The sequence below is a fragment of the Apteryx rowi genome, unplaced genomic scaffold (genome assembly GCF_003343035.1).
Source record: "Apteryx rowi isolate R43461 unplaced genomic scaffold, aptRow1 scaffold_4, whole genome shotgun sequence".
NCBI lineage: Eukaryota > Metazoa > Chordata > Aves > Apterygiformes > Apterygidae > Apteryx > Apteryx rowi.
Window position 1 is genome coordinate 235,966 of NW_020450529.1, and position 18,412 is coordinate 254,377.

General features: G+C 34.5%; 1 protein-coding gene across 5 annotated transcripts in view; it reads left to right on the forward strand.

The window, feature by feature from the left end:
* Window positions 1–18,412, forward strand: part of NR2C2 (nuclear receptor subfamily 2 group C member 2) — a 45,701-nt gene that overhangs the window by 16,591 nt on the left and 10,698 nt on the right. For all 5 annotated transcript variants that reach the window (XM_026074752.1, XM_026074756.1, XM_026074757.1 and 2 more), the window contains 11 exons: window positions 2,453–2,653; window positions 4,411–4,513; window positions 5,031–5,210; window positions 7,404–7,551; window positions 9,211–9,304; window positions 9,717–9,850; window positions 10,886–11,063; window positions 12,089–12,210; window positions 12,711–12,850; window positions 15,545–15,682; window positions 17,241–17,346. In XM_026074752.1, coding sequence (XP_025930537.1) covers window positions 2,453–2,653; window positions 4,411–4,513; window positions 5,031–5,210; window positions 7,404–7,551; window positions 9,211–9,304; window positions 9,717–9,850; window positions 10,886–11,063; window positions 12,089–12,210; window positions 12,711–12,850; window positions 15,545–15,682; window positions 17,241–17,346 — 1,544 coding nt within the window. The remainder of the gene's footprint in view (window positions 1–2,452; window positions 2,654–4,410; window positions 4,514–5,030; window positions 5,211–7,403; window positions 7,552–9,210; window positions 9,305–9,716; window positions 9,851–10,885; window positions 11,064–12,088; window positions 12,211–12,710; window positions 12,851–15,544; window positions 15,683–17,240; window positions 17,347–18,412) is intronic.

Below are 18,412 nucleotides of genomic sequence, written 5' to 3' on the forward strand. Positions count from 1 at the left end.
ATAGCATGTATCATTAATCTTTCTTACGAAGCTAAACATCATCCACTTATTATCCAGCCTTTTTTGTCTGAGTTATCATCAGTGTTTACATCTGATATGTGAAACATTACAAAGAAGTCTCTGTGATTATTCTTTATAGACAGGATCAAGGACATATTCTTTTGGTATCAGCAACATTTAGCTATGTATTTTATCTAAGATGTATTCCTTTAAGATATCAACAAATGTTAGAATCTGACAGCTGTACTATTTCACTCGCTGATTCTCCAGATTCTGCTGGATGGAAGGTTTAGGTTTCCATTTTCGATTCAGTTGTCGGGTAGCGTAATCACTATTTTGCCTGGTAGAGTAAATGTATCAATAAATACCTGCTATTTCATTGCAAGGTATATGTTCTCACAGAATAGATAACTGAAGCATACTGACTATTTCAGCATTCATAAGGTAGGTGTTTCCATTGTAACTTTTGCTCAGTTGTGCAAAATAATCTACTTCCTTATATCACGGATGTTTCTGAAAAAAATACCAATCCATGCTGAAGGAGAATATTAGGATGAGAAAAGAATATTCCTGCTTTCTTAAAACAAATACAGATACTATCATAGTAGTGTCAGTCATAATCCAAGATTAGATTTCAGTGTGAATTATCCCATTAGCTAAGATCTTCCATATGAAACATGGTGGTGGCCAAGGAAGACACTGGGGAAAACTCTGGGGAGCTTAACAACTCTGCATGGGACTGAGAGGTGAGGATTGTCTTTTAACCTTTGAGCTTCTTTGGAGTTATATGTTTGTAGAAGCAAGCTGGATTAGAATTCATCCACTTGAGTACTGAAACATTTATGCAGATGCAAGACGCTAAAGAATCCCTGGAAGCTCTGTCTTGTCCAAAATTTATCAGTAAGCAGAAATTAATCTTCATAAGAAATCTGGCTTTGTCCCTGGCTTTGAGTACCATTTCCTTCCTACAAGTTTCATGAGGATTGTAATCACAGCAGCTAAGATGAGACTTTCCTCAGGAGTTCCTGTAATCTACAAATATCATCATATCTATAATTTAATTCCTGCACCTCTTGAAGCTTGCTGCTGTAGAAATATTATGATGCACACAGAATTTTCACAATTTTTGATTTCTGTGGCTAGTTCTAGTCCTTTCTAAGACATTCTAACTTAGTAAAATTATTAGCATACAGTTACACTTCCTATAAGAAATGTTTTACAAAAAAACCCCACATGACAATTAGATAAAAAGTTCGGACAATCAAAATTAGGGAAATAAATATACTATTATTGTGACATTTAGTACACTCAGTTTAATAGAAATATCAGTGTGTGTTTAAGTTAACTTCACATTTGTTCTCAATAATGGTTTTAACTCTAACCAGTAAGCCAAATATGATAATCGCATATACTGTATTCAAAACAAATACAATTCTCAAGAATTTTTAATTTGTTAATGGGGGTATAAGGTTTAAAGGTTTAATTTGTTTATTTGTTTAATTTGTTAATTTCCATGAACAAATATTCTCATAAATAATACTTGTCTATTGAGATGGTAGTAGAATAATTATTCTGAATTCATTAATAGTTCTTTAATTTTTTTTAATCCTTCATTTTTTAAATGTCAGTGATAGTGATATCTATATTTTTGTTTGGGATTAAAGTCATTAACCTGCAAAATCTTATTTGCCGAGAAAATTTTGTACCAGCATTAACTAACATAACTTTAAATATTGTGTATTTGTTTTTGGACAGTTATAATGCTCTCAGATGTATATGGAATACATCTTTTTTTTTTTTTTTTTTTTTTTTTTAAAAAAGATCAACTTGATGGTGTGCTAATTTCTTTTCAGCTTTGTACAATTAGTAGGTTTGACCTCATGAAATATTTTCCAAGGTATATTTATTATTTTGTTTTTAATTCTTTATGTGAGGAAATTTCCATGATACTATCTCATTAGATTAGACAAACAATACCTTGCATATACGCTTGCCGTTCATCAACTGCAGTATGTTATATATTCCTCATTTGGAGAATTGAGAGAATCAATAGGCAATACAGGAGTCTTCAACATTATATTTCATTTTACTTTGTTTGGGACCCCGTATGCATAACTCCTTTTGAAGAGTAAAATGAGATTACAATACTTCTCTTCCCCGTATCCCCTCATTTTTAATGATACCAGAGCCACCCTTTTCACAAACCTTTCTAGTATTTCCTTTCTATGCACTAAGTATAGTTATGCACATAAATATGTATTTAGTTTGATTCTGTTGTTTTGCACTTTATGTAGGCAGGTGTAATAACTTTGTACAGGTCTAGTAACTGTACAAGTAGCAAAACAAATAACAAGGGCCATTATTGGACAGTAACATATAATTGAGGCAGAATCAAAGGTTTTAAAAAGTTAAGTTTACTGTGACATATAAAAATCTTCAATATGTTTTACAGATTGTGACAGATCAGCAAACAGGGCAAAAAATCCAAATAGTGACAGCAGTGGACTCATCTGTATCTCCAAAGCAACAGTTTATTTTAGCCAGTCCAGATGGAACTGGTGCAGGAAAGGTGATACTGGCAGCACCTGAGACATCTAATGCGAAGCAGCTTATCTTTACCACCACAGACAACATTGTGCCAGGCAGAATTCAGGTAAATGTAATAATTAAGATAAACCATAGATTTTTTTTTTTATTTCTGTTTTTGATTTTTAGATGATTTAAGTATATAATTGCTTTAAGACATTAGAAATTGTAATAGTTTTCTAAAGATCTAATGACATGGATTAGGCCATACCTATTAAAGATGTGTGAACCATGCAAATCGTAGGCTTCATTATTCAATCTTAAATCCTCCTGTCTTTCTTCTCATTCCTCATGCATTCCTTTGCATTCATCACCCCTTGTTGTGTGTTCTCATTAAAATCCCAAGTGTGCAAAGGCATAAATGCATACTTACACTGGTTCTTGTGAGAAGCACCAGGATTTCAGATGGTCTGTTAGAGATTCACAGATGTGCAGAGATACCACTTACTGGGCAAGCTTATATTCATAATGCAGTATCGAGACATCCCAGTAGAAGCTCTTTGGAGAAGCAGCTGTGCTTTGCTTATTTCTTTATGGGTCTTGAGCATAATCCAGAACAATGGGAACACTGTGAAACAAATTATATAAGACAAATAATTCATCTCTAGTGAAATTTGACATTTCTTCCCAGCATTCATGTCTTTTAAAAAAGATGCCTAACCCCCATTGTTACTGTTACAGTAGAGATTTTTTACAGGGAGAAGTATGATTTTTACAGAAATATTTGAAAAATTGTACTGACAGTCTTTTTAAAAGAAGTTTAAATTGACATTTTATTTTGTAATGCTAAGTGGTTTAACTGTTGTTAAAAGAGGTCTTTTCTGATTTGTACTTGTATTTGTCTGTGTTGAGTGGAATGTTTTGGACAGATAAAGACTTCAAAGCAAAAAATAATAAAATTTGTGGATCTAAGGCCTTAGGAAGCAGAACTGTTTCTATAATGAAAATCTCTGCTTCAGGCTATCCCCTTTAAACCTTATACCCCCATTAACAAGAGAAGAGATAAATGGGAACAGCCTCTGAAATACAGTCCTCTGTTGCTAAAATGCAGTAGCTGCTTGACAGTAATTGCAAGAAGGGAAGGATACTGTTGACTGCACAAATGAGGAAAGTTATTTGTACTGAACAAAGTTGTGAGCTTAACTTGGAATTCTTGTTTTCCATGACTGCTTTAAGAATATATCACTGAAATGACCATCAAAAAAAATCTTTTAAAATGTGCATGGCATTTTAACAAAATACATATATTTTTTAAATGCTATCTCTTTTCAGCCTTCATTTTTCAAACTGCTCTTTTGTTGTTCTCTCGTAAGCTTGGCATTTCCCATATCATTCTAGTACCTCTTTAACATGTTCTGATGTGAATTTGGTATTCTTAAGCATGGTTGGTCAAAATTCTGCAGCATATTTATTTTAGATGTGATCTTACTAGTGCCTTATGTTAATGGCACTAATATTTTCCTATCTTTAATGGAAACAACTCACCTGATGTATCATTAGATGACATTTACTTTTGCTGTGACTCCTAACACCAATGGCTTACAATTTTTCCCTGATCAATATGTTCATTTCCTCATTCTCTATCAGTTCTAAATGATGAACAGTAAAAAAATAAACAGTAAAAATCTAAACAGTAAAAAAACTCTGGCTAACTTGCATTTTATACTGCTAAATTTAATTTCACCTCTTTCATTCTTGTCCTCAAATTCAACCACCTCTTCCCAGTTGATAAACCAATCTTGCTCTATAGGCAAAGCCTCTTACTTTCACATCACCGGAATATATTGGCTAATTCCTTCTTTTTGGTTTTAAATTTTATTTTAGATAGTGACAGACACCGCTTCGGTGGAACGTTTGCTGGGAAAAGCTGATGTTCAGCGGCCCCAAGTAGTAGAATATTGCGTGGTCTGTGGGGATAAAGCATCAGGTAAGGAAGTATACATTGAAGTATACAAGAAACTTGATTGAAATGATGGCTGGGATGAAGGGAGGAGGTTGCTTATATTCTAACTGATGTTAGCCATGTGTAAGTGAGAAATTACTTAAACACTGAACCTTATGTTTTTATAATGTAACTTTAGCATGTATACCCTTTGTATATTTTATATTCTATCATCTGTAACAGCAGATAGAATTGCATCTGTACTTGGCCAGAATTGGAACTACCACTTTGTAGGCCCCTTACTGAAAAATAGACTTATCCTTCCTCCTCTCTTCTTTCACTCTCCCCCCCCCCCCSCCAAAATCCCTGACAGTAGGTAAACAAGAAACATCCTGTAAGACTTTAACAATGCTTTCACAGTTCAAAATGATGACAAGATTACAAAATAAATGTATACTGTGACTTTTACAATATGTTTTACTTGCCTGAGATAAATGTTTTGATGTTAAAATATAAGTAATTGCCATTTGATAACATAATTATATGTTTCCTTTACATATAGGTCGTCACTATGGTGCTGTCAGTTGTGAGGGATGCAAAGGTTTCTTTAAAAGGAGTGTAAGGAAGAATTTGACCTACAGTTGTCGTAGCAACCAGGACTGTATCATCAATAAACACCATCGGAATCGCTGCCAGTTTTGTAGGCTTAAGAAATGCCTAGAGATGGGCATGAAAATGGAATGTGAGTGTTCATACCCTATGTGAGACTGTGCCTACCAAGTAATAGATATGTGGACTACCACTGCTTTTTAGTGTACTTTAGATTCTTTCCATTTCAATGTACTTAAGAGAAACAGAACTTTGGCAGCCAAAGAATCTACCTCACCTTTCTTTCATCACCCTTTTATGTCTGAGGTGCAGCAGTGATTTGTTTTGAACTATGCATTATATTACAGTAGTACTTGGGGAACCTAGTTAGAGCTTTATTTAAAATGCATGTTACAAATAGAACGTATGTTTGTAATACAAAATATTTTAACATGGATAGACATAAATCTGAGTCTAGTTCTCCATGTTCAGAATCTGCTTTCCTTCTGATATATTTTCACTCCTTTTTTCTCTAGTGATAGAAAGTGTTTGATGTCCTTTGTTTTTAATTTTTATTTTAATTTGATCATTTATGAGCAGAATTGTATTATAAGAGGCATTGTATAAACTGTCATATATTAAACAATATACTTTCATCTTTGTATGCAGTGCTTCCTACAGTTCCAGCATTAGGGTCCAAACACCTCTTCCAGTGTATTTCGGTTCTGATTTAGAGCACCCTCTGCTTCTCCAGTTCAGGACTTCATGAAGCCTATTACCTGGTTGTTGTGCAATAAATTTAAGGACAATCTAAGATGAAGTAATAAATACTTTTCTTCTTTTTCCACTCCGATCTAGGCAAGATGTATACTACTGAGTTCCAAAGGAGGCAGAACTTTAAGCTGTAACTATAGAGTTCTTGGTTGCGTTTGCACTTTGGATCTCCAGACTTGTAGTGATCTGATTGTTGTGCTTCCACATACTGTGTTGAGTATAAAGGGCGACATTTGTGCAGGAGAAACTGCTGCATTTCCGGAAGTTCAACCTTTTTTAGCTGAAGATTAGTATGATATATGCTAACTGACTTTACTGGGCATTGGATCAGGTTTCTAATTAATACTTATGTATCCACCAAGCCAAGAAAGTGCATATACCTTCTTATTGATCCCCTAAATTCTGCTGCTTTGATCTAACAGTTTTAGCAAAAATAAAACCAAGAAATAAATAAGCCTTGCTGGTTAAGAGGATAGAGAGAAACATATACGTATATCTTACTATTACATACAGAAGGCCTGTACGGTAGGATTTGATTTTTTGTTTCTTGGATAATAATGGATTGGGTCTCCTCTAGAGCTGCAAATTGTTGTATGATTAATTAGTGTAATGAATAGCACAGTAATAGTCTCTGCATTTATATAATGCCTTACATTTGCAAAGCATTGTGAGAATTAATATTTTTACAACAATTTAAAAATTATTTGTATTATCCTCTTATTCTTTTATTCCTTAGTTTTATTATCCTCATTTTCAGGTGAAAAATTGAGGCAGTCAAATGGTGTGCCAAACCGTACAGGAGTTCTGTGCAGTTTAGTGACTTAGATTCCAGATAGCTGTCTTTCTGTAATCTGTTCAATTACAATATCCTAATATTATAAAGATACACTTTTCACTCTATTTGAAATTACAAAGGCACTGTTTCTTACTAATTTTATTTAAAAATTTATCACACCTGTTTGGCATGTTGGAGACTAAGCTTATTTTTTTCAAGTTCTCAAGTGGGGATATTTTTAATTCTGAAAAGGTTGGTTTTGGAATGCTGCCCCCGTATTAGCTGGAATGAATGAATGAATGAGTGAATTACACATCATGCACAAACTCCTCTCTCAGGGAATTAAGCTGTATCTCTCGCATAACAGTATGGTCCTGGAGCTACCTTGCATATCTTGACTTTCTCTGGCTTTGTAATATTTTGAATCGTCCAGGATAAGATTGAGTCTAACATTTAGATATCAGTTTACCTGTAAAAAAAGATTTTGAAAATACATCTTACAGAATGTTCCATTTTATTAAATACCAGTGTAATAACAGGCTTTGACTCTGGTTTAGCAAAACTTAAAGCAAATGATCAATCTATTACTTTCTTAGTTAAAGTGTACTTAGTCATAGGCATAGTAAAACTGGAGCATGTATTTCTGCAGTCTTCCTATTTAATTTCCAGTTTTGCACTGAACTGATCTATCACCACAGTTGTGCAAGCTGAAATCCTACTGTGAGAATTTTACATTCTTTTTGTAATTTTTGGTTGAATTATTTCCTTTCAAATCTGTGTGTTTCTATCTTTATGTAGCGGTTCAAAGTGAAAGAAAACCTTTTGATGTGCAACGTGAAAAGCCAACAAACTGTGCAGCTTCCACTGAAAAAATCTATATCAGAAAAGACCTACGAAGTCCTCTAATAGCAACTCCAACATTTGTTGCAGATAAAGATGGGGCACGGTGAGTACCTCAGTATAAAACTAGTCTTGTTCAAGGGTACTTCTGCATATTGGTTTGCAGGTACACCTATATTCCTTATCCCTGTGCTCCGAACCATGGGCCAGACAACAGCTCCAATTCACAAGTCATTTATTTTCATTATCAAGACCAACCTAGTATGTTCTGCTGCTCATCAAATTTTTTATGCCTGAGTACAGCTAGGTGGTTCCCAGTTCAGAGCTGACTCATGTCCAACCAGGTCAAAGCACAGGCAGGGCAAATATGTGATATGCAAGCAAAAAGTACGTAGACTTACCTTGTGATGCATTCAGGTTAGCACTTCTCTGAAATGAAATCTGCAAATAGCAGACTCAGCCTTCCTCCTCCTAAAGATAGTAGCAGAAGAGACTGTAGTGTGACTGCTGGTTCAGATCCCAAAAGACTGGTCTCTACAACAACAGCAAAGGTAGATCTGCTTCCTTTTATGAAAGATATTCCTAGATGGTTCCCATGCTCTCTGTTGTCTCCATAGGCAGTGGGTGTGGAAATGCATGAGTACTAAAGAATATTACAATAAATAGAGGCAGGGTTTCTCTTTTTCCAAATAGAATGAAATAGAACTCTAGATTAAATATCACGTTTTGAAAATTGTAGGTCCAGTTAGTGTTTGAACAGTTAATAACCACATAAAGATACTATATCTCAGTATCTAGTTTATATATATTGACTTTGTTGAACAAATGACACTGCAGTTTTGAAGGCTGGGCTGGAGATTTCTAGAATTGGTTTTCAGTCTTTTCATTTGTGAGTCAAATTGTTTAAAAAATACTGCTGTCTGACAAATTTGCTTCATTGATAATTACTTGAGCTACAGCTTCCTTGCAGGCCCATAAAAGATACTACGTTTATTAAGCATGACTATTATTCATGTAGGATTGAGGTTTGCATAATGCATGATAATTAGCTGCCTGTGGTAGCTGACAGTCTCAGTGTCAGTCCCCTAAACTGTAAATTCCCTGAGCTTCTTCATTACTCATTTGCATTGGGTTGTTCAGACCTGGAGTGTTTTAAAGGTAACAAATAATAGTTAATTTACTGACTGCAAAGACTTGCCGCTATCTCCCTCAAAAGGTAGCAGAAGTAAAGACAGCAGAGAGTTTAAGCAGACTTTGATTACACAGCTGTTTATGCCTGTTTTATAATGTAAAACTTATTTTTCTTACAGTACTTTTTTTATTCATGTCTTTTTTTCATGTCTTTTATTCATGTCTATTCATGTCATGTCATGTTGTTCATGTCTAATTTGGAATGCACAGTTATGGCTTTCTCCAAAGTCTAATGTATAACTAGAGCTCTAAAGTGACTCATGAGGACATGAGAAGACATAATTTTCCTTAAGACAGAAGAAACCAGAGTCAAAAGCAAATGATAGGAATATCTATTTGGGAAGTTGTTGCTGCTTTTGTGCAGGAAAGGAAAACATATTGGATGACAGAATTTCCTGTCTTCCTGTCTTTGTGTTACAGAAACTGTTTCAGAAAGACTAAGTCCTGAAGGATAAATTCTGAGCTTCATTAAATTGTAAATTTGAAAATTGATAATACCTTTTATTCTGACATAGGTTATTACACGTTCTTTTGATAATTGTAAAATATTATTAACTGTTATGCTTTTGAACAGGTCAGCAGGTCTTCTTGATCCAGGAATGCTTGTGAATATTCAGCAGCCTTTGATCAGGGATGATGGTACAGTCCTCCTAGCTGCTGACTCTAAGGTAGTATTTCTTTCAGTTAAGTTCTGAACCTATATTTTTTTGCTAAATTACTTTAGCTATGTACATAGACACAAATCATTCTTGGTCTTGAGAAGATAAGGTTGGGGTAAGTCTGAAGATCTGTAAGAATGCCAATAATAATCTGATCAACAGGATCATTTCTTTTCATGGGTGTATACATACATAAGTTTAGCCATAGCTAGTTCTCAGCACAAAATGTCATCGAGGCGAGGACTGATGGTTTCAGTAGAGTTTAGAGATCATCCTCAGACAGATGTGAGCCATTGGTGGTATTGTAGATATCCAAGAGGAAGGGAAAAGTACATAGAGGAAAAAGAATACAAAGATTAAAAACAGGAAAAATATATTTAACCTATAATTTTGATCCACTAATCCAGTTCTTCCTTTTTAGGCAGAGACAAGCCAGGGTGCTTTAGGAACACTAGCAAATGTTGTAACATCTCTTGCTAATCTCAGTGAGTCACTAAATAATGGAGATACTTCTGAAATTCAACAAGAAGAGCAATCCGCAAGTGAGATTACACGGTATGCCTTTACATTTGCAGGTTATGTAGCAGGCTGTACTTTCTGTTATGTTCACTTACACTCATTCATTGAAGCAATTTTGTACTGTGCCACCAACACAGTAGAGATTGCCCCCACTTTGACACACAACATCAGTTCTTTAGAAATCCAGGTTTGGTTGTTCTCAGCCTGCGCTCCTCTTGTTGTGAAGAGCTGTTTCATGTTACATTTAGTTATAAATGTAGTATTCTAAAGCTGGACCAGATTGGCTTTTTTAAAGGACAACACAAATTGGCAGTATAGTGAAACAGGAAAAATATTTGGCTTCAAAACTGTCCAGTCCTTCTCAAGTAAACAGCTTTATCAAATACCATAATACCGTCCATTGGTATGAAATAGGAGCACAAAGTTTTTCTCTAAATCTAAGCTCTGTTTATCATAAGAAGGGAGTTTACACTGCCTTATTTCTGCAATGGCCCAGGTACAGTTTGAGTATAGAGAAGTCCAGGGACCAGTTTCTATTATGTACCTGTCAGGAGGTTTCTAAGGCTCTGTCTATACTGTGAAATCAGGAGTGTCTGTCTGGTCACATCCCAGGTTGAGGGGAAGGCAATTTGTGCAGGTTGTCTCTAAGGGTATCACACTATCCTCTGCTGTTCCCACAAACTGGATGTTGAGGACAGGGACTGTGTGCTCTGCAGAATGCACCTGCTCTATAATCCTCACCTAATCTGTTATGAATTTCCAAGATGAGAAGGAGGGGACAGTGGATGGTAAGTGCAAGAGACCCCTTTACTAGCATAAATGAGAACAATTAAAGCAAGATGATAATGAAAAGTTTCCCCCTTACAGAGGAAGTCTTTTACCAGCCATATATGGAACAGTAGAAAGGGGCCAAATGGTACTGAAAAATCTAGTTCTGTGTCTTAGCATAAGCAGTTCCTGTACATTAACTTTTCAGTGGAATTGCTTTACAGGGTTTCATTTAACTACTACTGTGAAACTTTTGAGGTTGTAAGGAAGCATTCTTTCATTGTTTATTATTCTTTTCTGCAGAGCATTTGATACTTTGGCTAAAGCACTTAATACCACAGATGGCTCAGCAGCTCAGAACTTGGCAGATGGGATGGATCCTACAGGAGGAGGGAATATTCATGTAATCAGTAGAGATCAGTCAACACCAATTATTGAAGTGGAAGGACCCCTGCTTACAGATACACATGTCACATTTAAGGTATGTGCTTCCTGAAATATCTTGCTAAGCAAAGTAATTTTCAAGACATAACCCAAAATGAGCTTACTATGTTTTCTTTATTGTTATATTTAATTTTGTGAACATAATCTAGTATAACATCTACTGTTACAAAGTGTCTAAACAGTTTTCACTCTTGTGTGCTGTATCTGAAAAGTGTAGGTACTATTTCACAGGACTCTTTCATAGACAGGAGGTTGCTTTAAAATTTATTTTACTTTCCATTGCTTTCATTGTTGATAATTGCTTTCCATATCAAATAGTATGATATGCATGCTTAATTCATTTATAAATGCATACAGTGTAAAACTTTCATCTAAAAGGCTCCTTCATGTAAGGAGAGGTTCCAGTGCCGCCTTAGATGCTTACAGTTAGGCCACTGTAGAAGGTCTTACATTTCAAAGATGCTGCTGCTTCAAGTGAATACGAAGAAATACATGTTGATGAACAGTGTGGGAGAAACAAGAAGTGTGTTCATATTGCTGTTATCAAATTGCATTGTTTCAAGGTATACAAAAATCATTACTGAGATAAGTAATACTTAATGTAGTCAAACCTTTATCATAACCTGCATATTTCCATTAATTCTGCTTTATTGAGTGTAGATTTCTATTGTGTGATTTTTCTATTTTAGATATTTAGAGTTCAGATTTTATTTTACTACTTTTTAAAAGTTGCAAGAGAAGTCTTATAGTATTCCGACATTAAAAACACTCTACAAGCAATGAAATTACAGATTTAATTGTTATTAAATGAATAAAACATTTTAAAAGGAAATGTGAGCACCCACATTATTTCTAATTTCTCATCTCTTACCCCCATTTTGCATTCCTTGCCAGTAGTAATGAATTATTTACTTAAGTTTTACTTTGACAGTTTCTTATCACACAGTTTGCTATGACAGATTATAAGAGTAGTTGGAAAGTTTTTACTCATTATTTGGTTGATAGTAAACATTTTTTTATGCCTGTATTATATGTACTGTACTGTACTTTTATTTTTTGCAGCTGACAATGCCCAGTCCAATGCCGGAGTACCTTAATGTTCACTATATCTGTGAGTCAGCATCACGACTACTCTTCCTCTCTATGCACTGGGCAAGGTCCATACCTGCATTTCAAGCACTTGGGTAAACAGACATTCTTCTGTTGAACAGTTTGTTTTCTACTGAATTTAAGTACTGATCTGAACGCTTTTCAATTGTTTTGAATTTTTAATTAATTAAATTGTTTAATTTTTAATTCTTTAAAATGTGCGAAGGCTATGCAATATTCTTTTTAAAGAACAAAATCAAAGGTGGCAGAGGAGGGGATAATTACAATATCTAGTGTTACTGTGGTTACAGAAATAAAAGCTGAATCAAAAGCATTTAATTTGTAGAAATATATCTTGATAAAGAACTGGTGAGCACCATTTAACAGATAACCTGAAATGGTTTCCTGTAATCAGTCTATCACTTCTTTTTGTTCTTTGTAATTCTTGTAATATGCTAATATATGCCCTTTAGTAAAGTTGTTTGGAATACATCAATCCTTATTATTAATTTTTATAATTACCCTACTTAATGTAGGGGAATACCAATGTGATATGAACACTAGCTACAGCTGTTTGATTTTGTGTTGCTTATAGGCAGGACTGTAATACAAGCCTTGTGCGTGCCTGCTGGAACGAGCTGTTTACCTTAGGCCTGGCACAGTGTGCGCAGGTGATGAGTTTATCTACCATCCTAGCAGCTATTGTCAACCACCTCCAGAATAGCATACAGGAAGGTATGTGTTCAGTGTATGGCACTTATAGATGGTCTGTCCTGTCAACGGTGCAGGGTGAGAAACTGAAATTTAAATAACATTTCTCACAAGGTATTTTTTTGATGGGTGACAGTATTTGGACTTTGTTGCACTGACCTCACAGACATCTCTCAGTGGGACAGAAGTGTCCACAGAAGAAATGGGGATAAGGCTTAAGAAGATAGAAATTTTCCTCCTCCATCATCTACATCTGACTAGCAATGTATCGAAAGACTAGTGCATCCTAAAGTCAGGGTTCACTCACAGAGCTTTCTTCCTATCCAGATGTAAATTTTCTTTTTCCTGTTAGAATAATGATGCCTTTTTTTTCTAAACCACACCTGATTTTTATTTTTTTTCCTTCCAAAACCTTCCCTCTCCCCTTTAAAGTGTAAAACTATATCATTTGCTGAGTACCACAACAGGAATATTCTTGTGAGTTTAATGGCTTTGGATACTGCTATATAATACAGTAATGATAACTGTATTTTGAAGTTTCATCCAAAGCATTATACAACCTATTTTCTTGATATCCTTAAGAAGATTTAACTGTTTTGGGGGTTTTTTGTTTGTTTTTTTAATTCAGTGTTGGCCTGTTGATAATTATATCTAGAATGGATGATAATCTGTTATGGTTGTGGTTTTTGGTTTCTGTTTTTACTTTGATGATGCTCCAAATCAAGATGATTGATTAGGGTGAGAATAACATTCCACTTTTAATAGGAGAAAAAACAATACTAGCAGCTTTTAAGTCTGCAAGCACAGCATGTTTTCACTTGCAGAAATAGAACAAACAAAATTTATATGTAACTGGCAAGTTACAAGTTTGTGCAGATAGCCAGAGTTCTCCTCCTAGGAAAAAAGGACTAAGGTAAAAACATACTAAAATCTACGTAAACTTGAGTGACTGTAGAAATGTGAAAATACAGTATTATTCCAAGAGGATTATAGGAAATAGTCAATAGACACAGCTAATGGTTGATAGTCCTCTTTTGACACATCCTTGTAAAATTGTAATTTATCTTGGGAAACACTCCTGTGCAAGCACGAAGAGCCTTTCAATAAAACACAAAGGCTGTGACAAGGCTTTTTGTACCTATGTGAATGCAGCAGATAGGAATCAGACAATCCAAAATAGCCCAGAATTCTGCAGGGATTATAGAGAAGTTAGACCACAGGTCTGATAGATTTCACAGAACAGTCATTTCCTTTCCCCTTTCTTAAATTAGGGAGGACTAAGGAAGCTCCGGAAATGCAGTTGCAAGTATGAAATACTTCTCTCTCAAGGTTTTATTCAAAGCTGTTCTGTGACGGTCTAATGTGATGTTGTGTATTAGCACTTTGAAATTCAAAACAAAGTGATGAAATTTGAGCACTTTATCTAGGAAGCATATTAATGATCAGGCTATTTGGAAAGTCTGGAATTCAAGTTAACTTTTCCTGTGTATTTCTGCACCATCGTTTCCCATTTAATACAGAAATAAAAATCTTGTATCACTTCTATCTTGTCCATCTTGAGTAACTAAAAATCAGGATCACGGTTTATGTATTTTAGAAACATAGATTATGCTTTCATTCTTGTTTCAAGTCTCTATAAAAAATGTCTATTTTCTTTTTTTTCTGTTGAGTTTTTTATTGTGAGTTCAGAAAATATGTAAAGTAATTATGTCAAAAGTCCAGATTAAGGCACACAGGTCTAAGCAACTGTATACACCATTAGCTGTACAGACAGAGGTAAAATATTCAAATTATAATAACGTGAAATATTAACATTAGAGATCATGCATGGAATAAAATTATTTTAATGTTTTTCTCAGTAAAAAAAAGTCTTATTCCTTGTGATTTGACTTATCTCTGAAGTTAAATAGTAGTAGTTATATATTCAGAGTTTTGTTTTAACATAATCTCTAGAGTTTTTTCTTTCTTTGTCTAGTCTAAAGATACACAGAGAGGGGAAGATATGTTTACCAAATTAGAATTCTCTCCCTTCCTCATTTAGCAGCTAATAATACTTAATTTTAGCTTACCCAAAAATAAAAAAAGATTTTTAAATCAACATTTTGAGAAATAATATGAAGCCAACATTAAAAAAAAAGATATTTCAAAAGATCGGAGAATCTGTTTATATGTATTTAAGTGAATATTCCCTTTCAGAAGGAAAGACTATTTACCACAGTGAATGAAAAATTCACTTCTAAAAGTACAAATATAGGAAAAGTAGCACTGTCATTACTGCTATAGCATTCACTTCTGTAGAAGTTAACTGAATGCTGATTGAAGTTAATATTAAAATTGCATGATAGCATGTGTTTTGTGCTTTTGTTCATTCCCAAAATCACACTATCCATTTGTAGAATAATTCATGATAATTTGAGAGTCTCTGTTCAGAACAGTGCATCACTGGAATAACATTGGTGTTGCAGATTATGCTGTACTGGCAAAATTATGCCGAAGAGTTAACATTCTGTTTGCTAGCCCTGTGTCTGACAGCCTTATAAATCTTCACTCCCCTAATCATTCCGCCATCCTCATAGTATTCTTAAGTGGTTTTAAGAAATCAAATGACACAAAATACTTTAAAATGTCGCTTGGCCTGTTTTATAAAAGAAAGGATGTTGATTAATATATCAGATGTACTTGAGCTCACTTAAAAAGTAAGCAATGTCTTTTTTTTAGATAAGCTTTCTGGAGACAGAATAAAGCAAGTCATGGAACACATCTGGAAACTTCAGGAGTTCTGTAACAGCATGGCCAAGCTTGATATTGATGGATATGAATATGCATACCTTAAAGCTATAGTCCTCTTTAGCCCTGGTAAGAAATTTAGTAACTCTATCTTTTTAAATAATGAGCTACATATGTTAATTTTCTAGCATTTGTTTTTTAAAGAGACTACTATCCTGGGATCAGACTGTTCTGTTAAGCTGTTGATACAAATACCTGGTTGTTCCATAATGATTTATCATGAACAGTATGCATTTTAAAAATAACTTTGGAGCAACATGTCCAGACTACCTATAGCTCGATTATATCAGTTATTTTCTGTACACCTACTTTAGAAGACTAGATTCTCAGTCCTCTCCTTCCCTAGCTAAGCTTCCCTACTTAAGCAGCTGAGAATCTATCAGTAATCAGTTACCAGGGATATGTATTAGCACTGTTAGTGAATTAAATGTCAAGAAAGATTAGAGAAAATATATTCTCAAAGTGACAAAAGGAAATTGGCTTCAATGTTAGTATTTTTAAAAGACTTGTAAGACGGATAGAAGATGAAAGACAAGCAGAAAATATACTGTATTTTATATGGAGCTTCCACTAAATCTAAGAAAGTAAATGTAAACAGGCTGCCTCCCATTTATTAAAAAATGACAGCAGATTAACTAAAATATGGTCAGCAGTGTTTATGAAATATGAGGATTTACTCAAAGAAGATACTTGATTTTCTGCAGTGATAAGGTAAGGATATAAAAGAAATGTGAGGCAAGAGTCTTTTTGGGCGAGGGAGGAGAAATGTTCCTAGAACTCTGAAAGTTTACCTTAAAACTGCTGACATTGAATGAAAGGGAAGCTCTCACTCAGAAAGGTAAATTATTTACTTTAAGTCAAGTATGTTACCACTTTAACAAATTATCAAGAAAAGGAATATTTTGTAATGTTTCTTTTTGCATATATATTATTTTCTTTTTATAATAAAACTTAATTAGAAGATTTTGGTGTCCTGAAACTTTGCTTTTGGAAATTTCTTGCAGATTGTATCATTAGATTTAGGTTTAACATGAGTTTTATTCTAGTCTGCGGAGAGGGAAATTCTCCAAACTTGGGCTAGCTCCCTGCCCTTTCAAGGGAAGAGCTCCTTGAACACAACAATGAAGATACTTTGGCATAGTCAGATACGTGGTATTTTCTGGTTTTTTTCTGATTGTGTGACTATCTTTGAGGAGCTGAGTCAGTTAGAGTTAGAACATGGAATAGACTTGAGAAGGTCAGAAAGTTGACCTGTCAAGGGAAAGAAACCTAGAGATTGCTCAATCTGTATAGTTAGTCAAAATCACAGAGTGAAAAATTTAAATAAGCAGGGTTAGAAACATAAATTGGGAGCGTCATTGCCTGCTGCCTGGTGTATACCTACAGGATTGATCTTTTCCTGCTTTCCTATGGATGCAGCCAGCTATTGAGAAAAAAGTGAGTATGTTAATTCTGAAGCCAGGAAGTAAATGTTCGATTTAATGGTTTCCTTTATGCAGCTAATGTATTAAATATCATAACATAAGATAAATATTTAAATGAAAATAAACATGAGAATCTTGTGACTACATATATTTCACAATGTATAGGGAAACAATCGACAAACAGAAATGTTTTGTTTCTTTAGATCACCCTGGTCTGACCAGTTCAACCCAAATAGAAAAATTCCAGGAGAAGGCACAGATGGAATTGCAGGACTATGTACAAAAAACCTATCCAGAAGATACTTATAGGTATTTATTGTCTATAGTACCCAAAATAATGTTATGGGCCGTAGCTGGCAAAAGTACAAAACAGCATCCTGACATGAAAATGTCCTTTTTGACATCTGTTCTTTTTTGACAGTTGAGGTAAAAGAACTAGAACCTTGTTCATAAAAGCAAGCAGGTTCATTTAAATAGAGCAAGAAACAAGAAGTTTAGCTTCTTCCATTTAAATTAAACTGTACTTTGTTCTTTTTTTTCCTTTGAGTTTCATTTCCATGTTTAGAAAAGCAGACAGACATAGTTTAATAGAAGTCTTAAGAATAACTGCCTCACACATCTTTCTTTTAATTAAAATGATGCCTCCTTTTTCAAGTTAGAGTTGTCAAAGAGGTTCTGAGATAATAAAATGCGACTTTAGTCCTTTTAATGTTTGTCAAGTTACATACGTAGAAAGCTATTAAAACTGTCAGTTTATAAACCATTGAAAACTAAGGATTACATGTGGGGAACAGTAACCAAGTCTCTTAAGCTTCTGTTTATAAGAAATTCTCACTTCCTGCTCCCCCCCCCTTTTTTTTTTTTTTTATTTCTAAGGATTTCCCTTTGAAAGTATCTAATTTGTTTGGTCAGCTCTCATCTGTTCTTTTTTATTATTTGCCAGAAATAATTATCCTTTTTTTCTAATCTCCTCCATCAAAACTCATTATTTTATTTTTAAACTTCAACATAATGATTCTCAGTGCCACAAGGGAAATTCTAAGCACTCTCTAGTAACCTATCCTAGAATTTATTTCTTTTCCTGTGAAAGTTACCCCCTTGTGGAAGAAGCATGCAATCTCTTACACTTAAACAAGGGTTGAGGGTAGTGTAACTTTTTTTAAGGAGGGGAAAAAATAAAGTTAACACTGGGTCAAGAGATGGGGCATCAGGATTCCCAGTTATGTATCTACAGCCACTCTGGTAGATATGGTGCATCAATACTTGATCACTTATCCAGTCTTTATACTGGAGTGGAGATGGGAATCTCTGCTTCAGAAATATGCTCAGATACCACATTCTTCTTCCATATGCAATTTAATTATTCTGGCTTTGT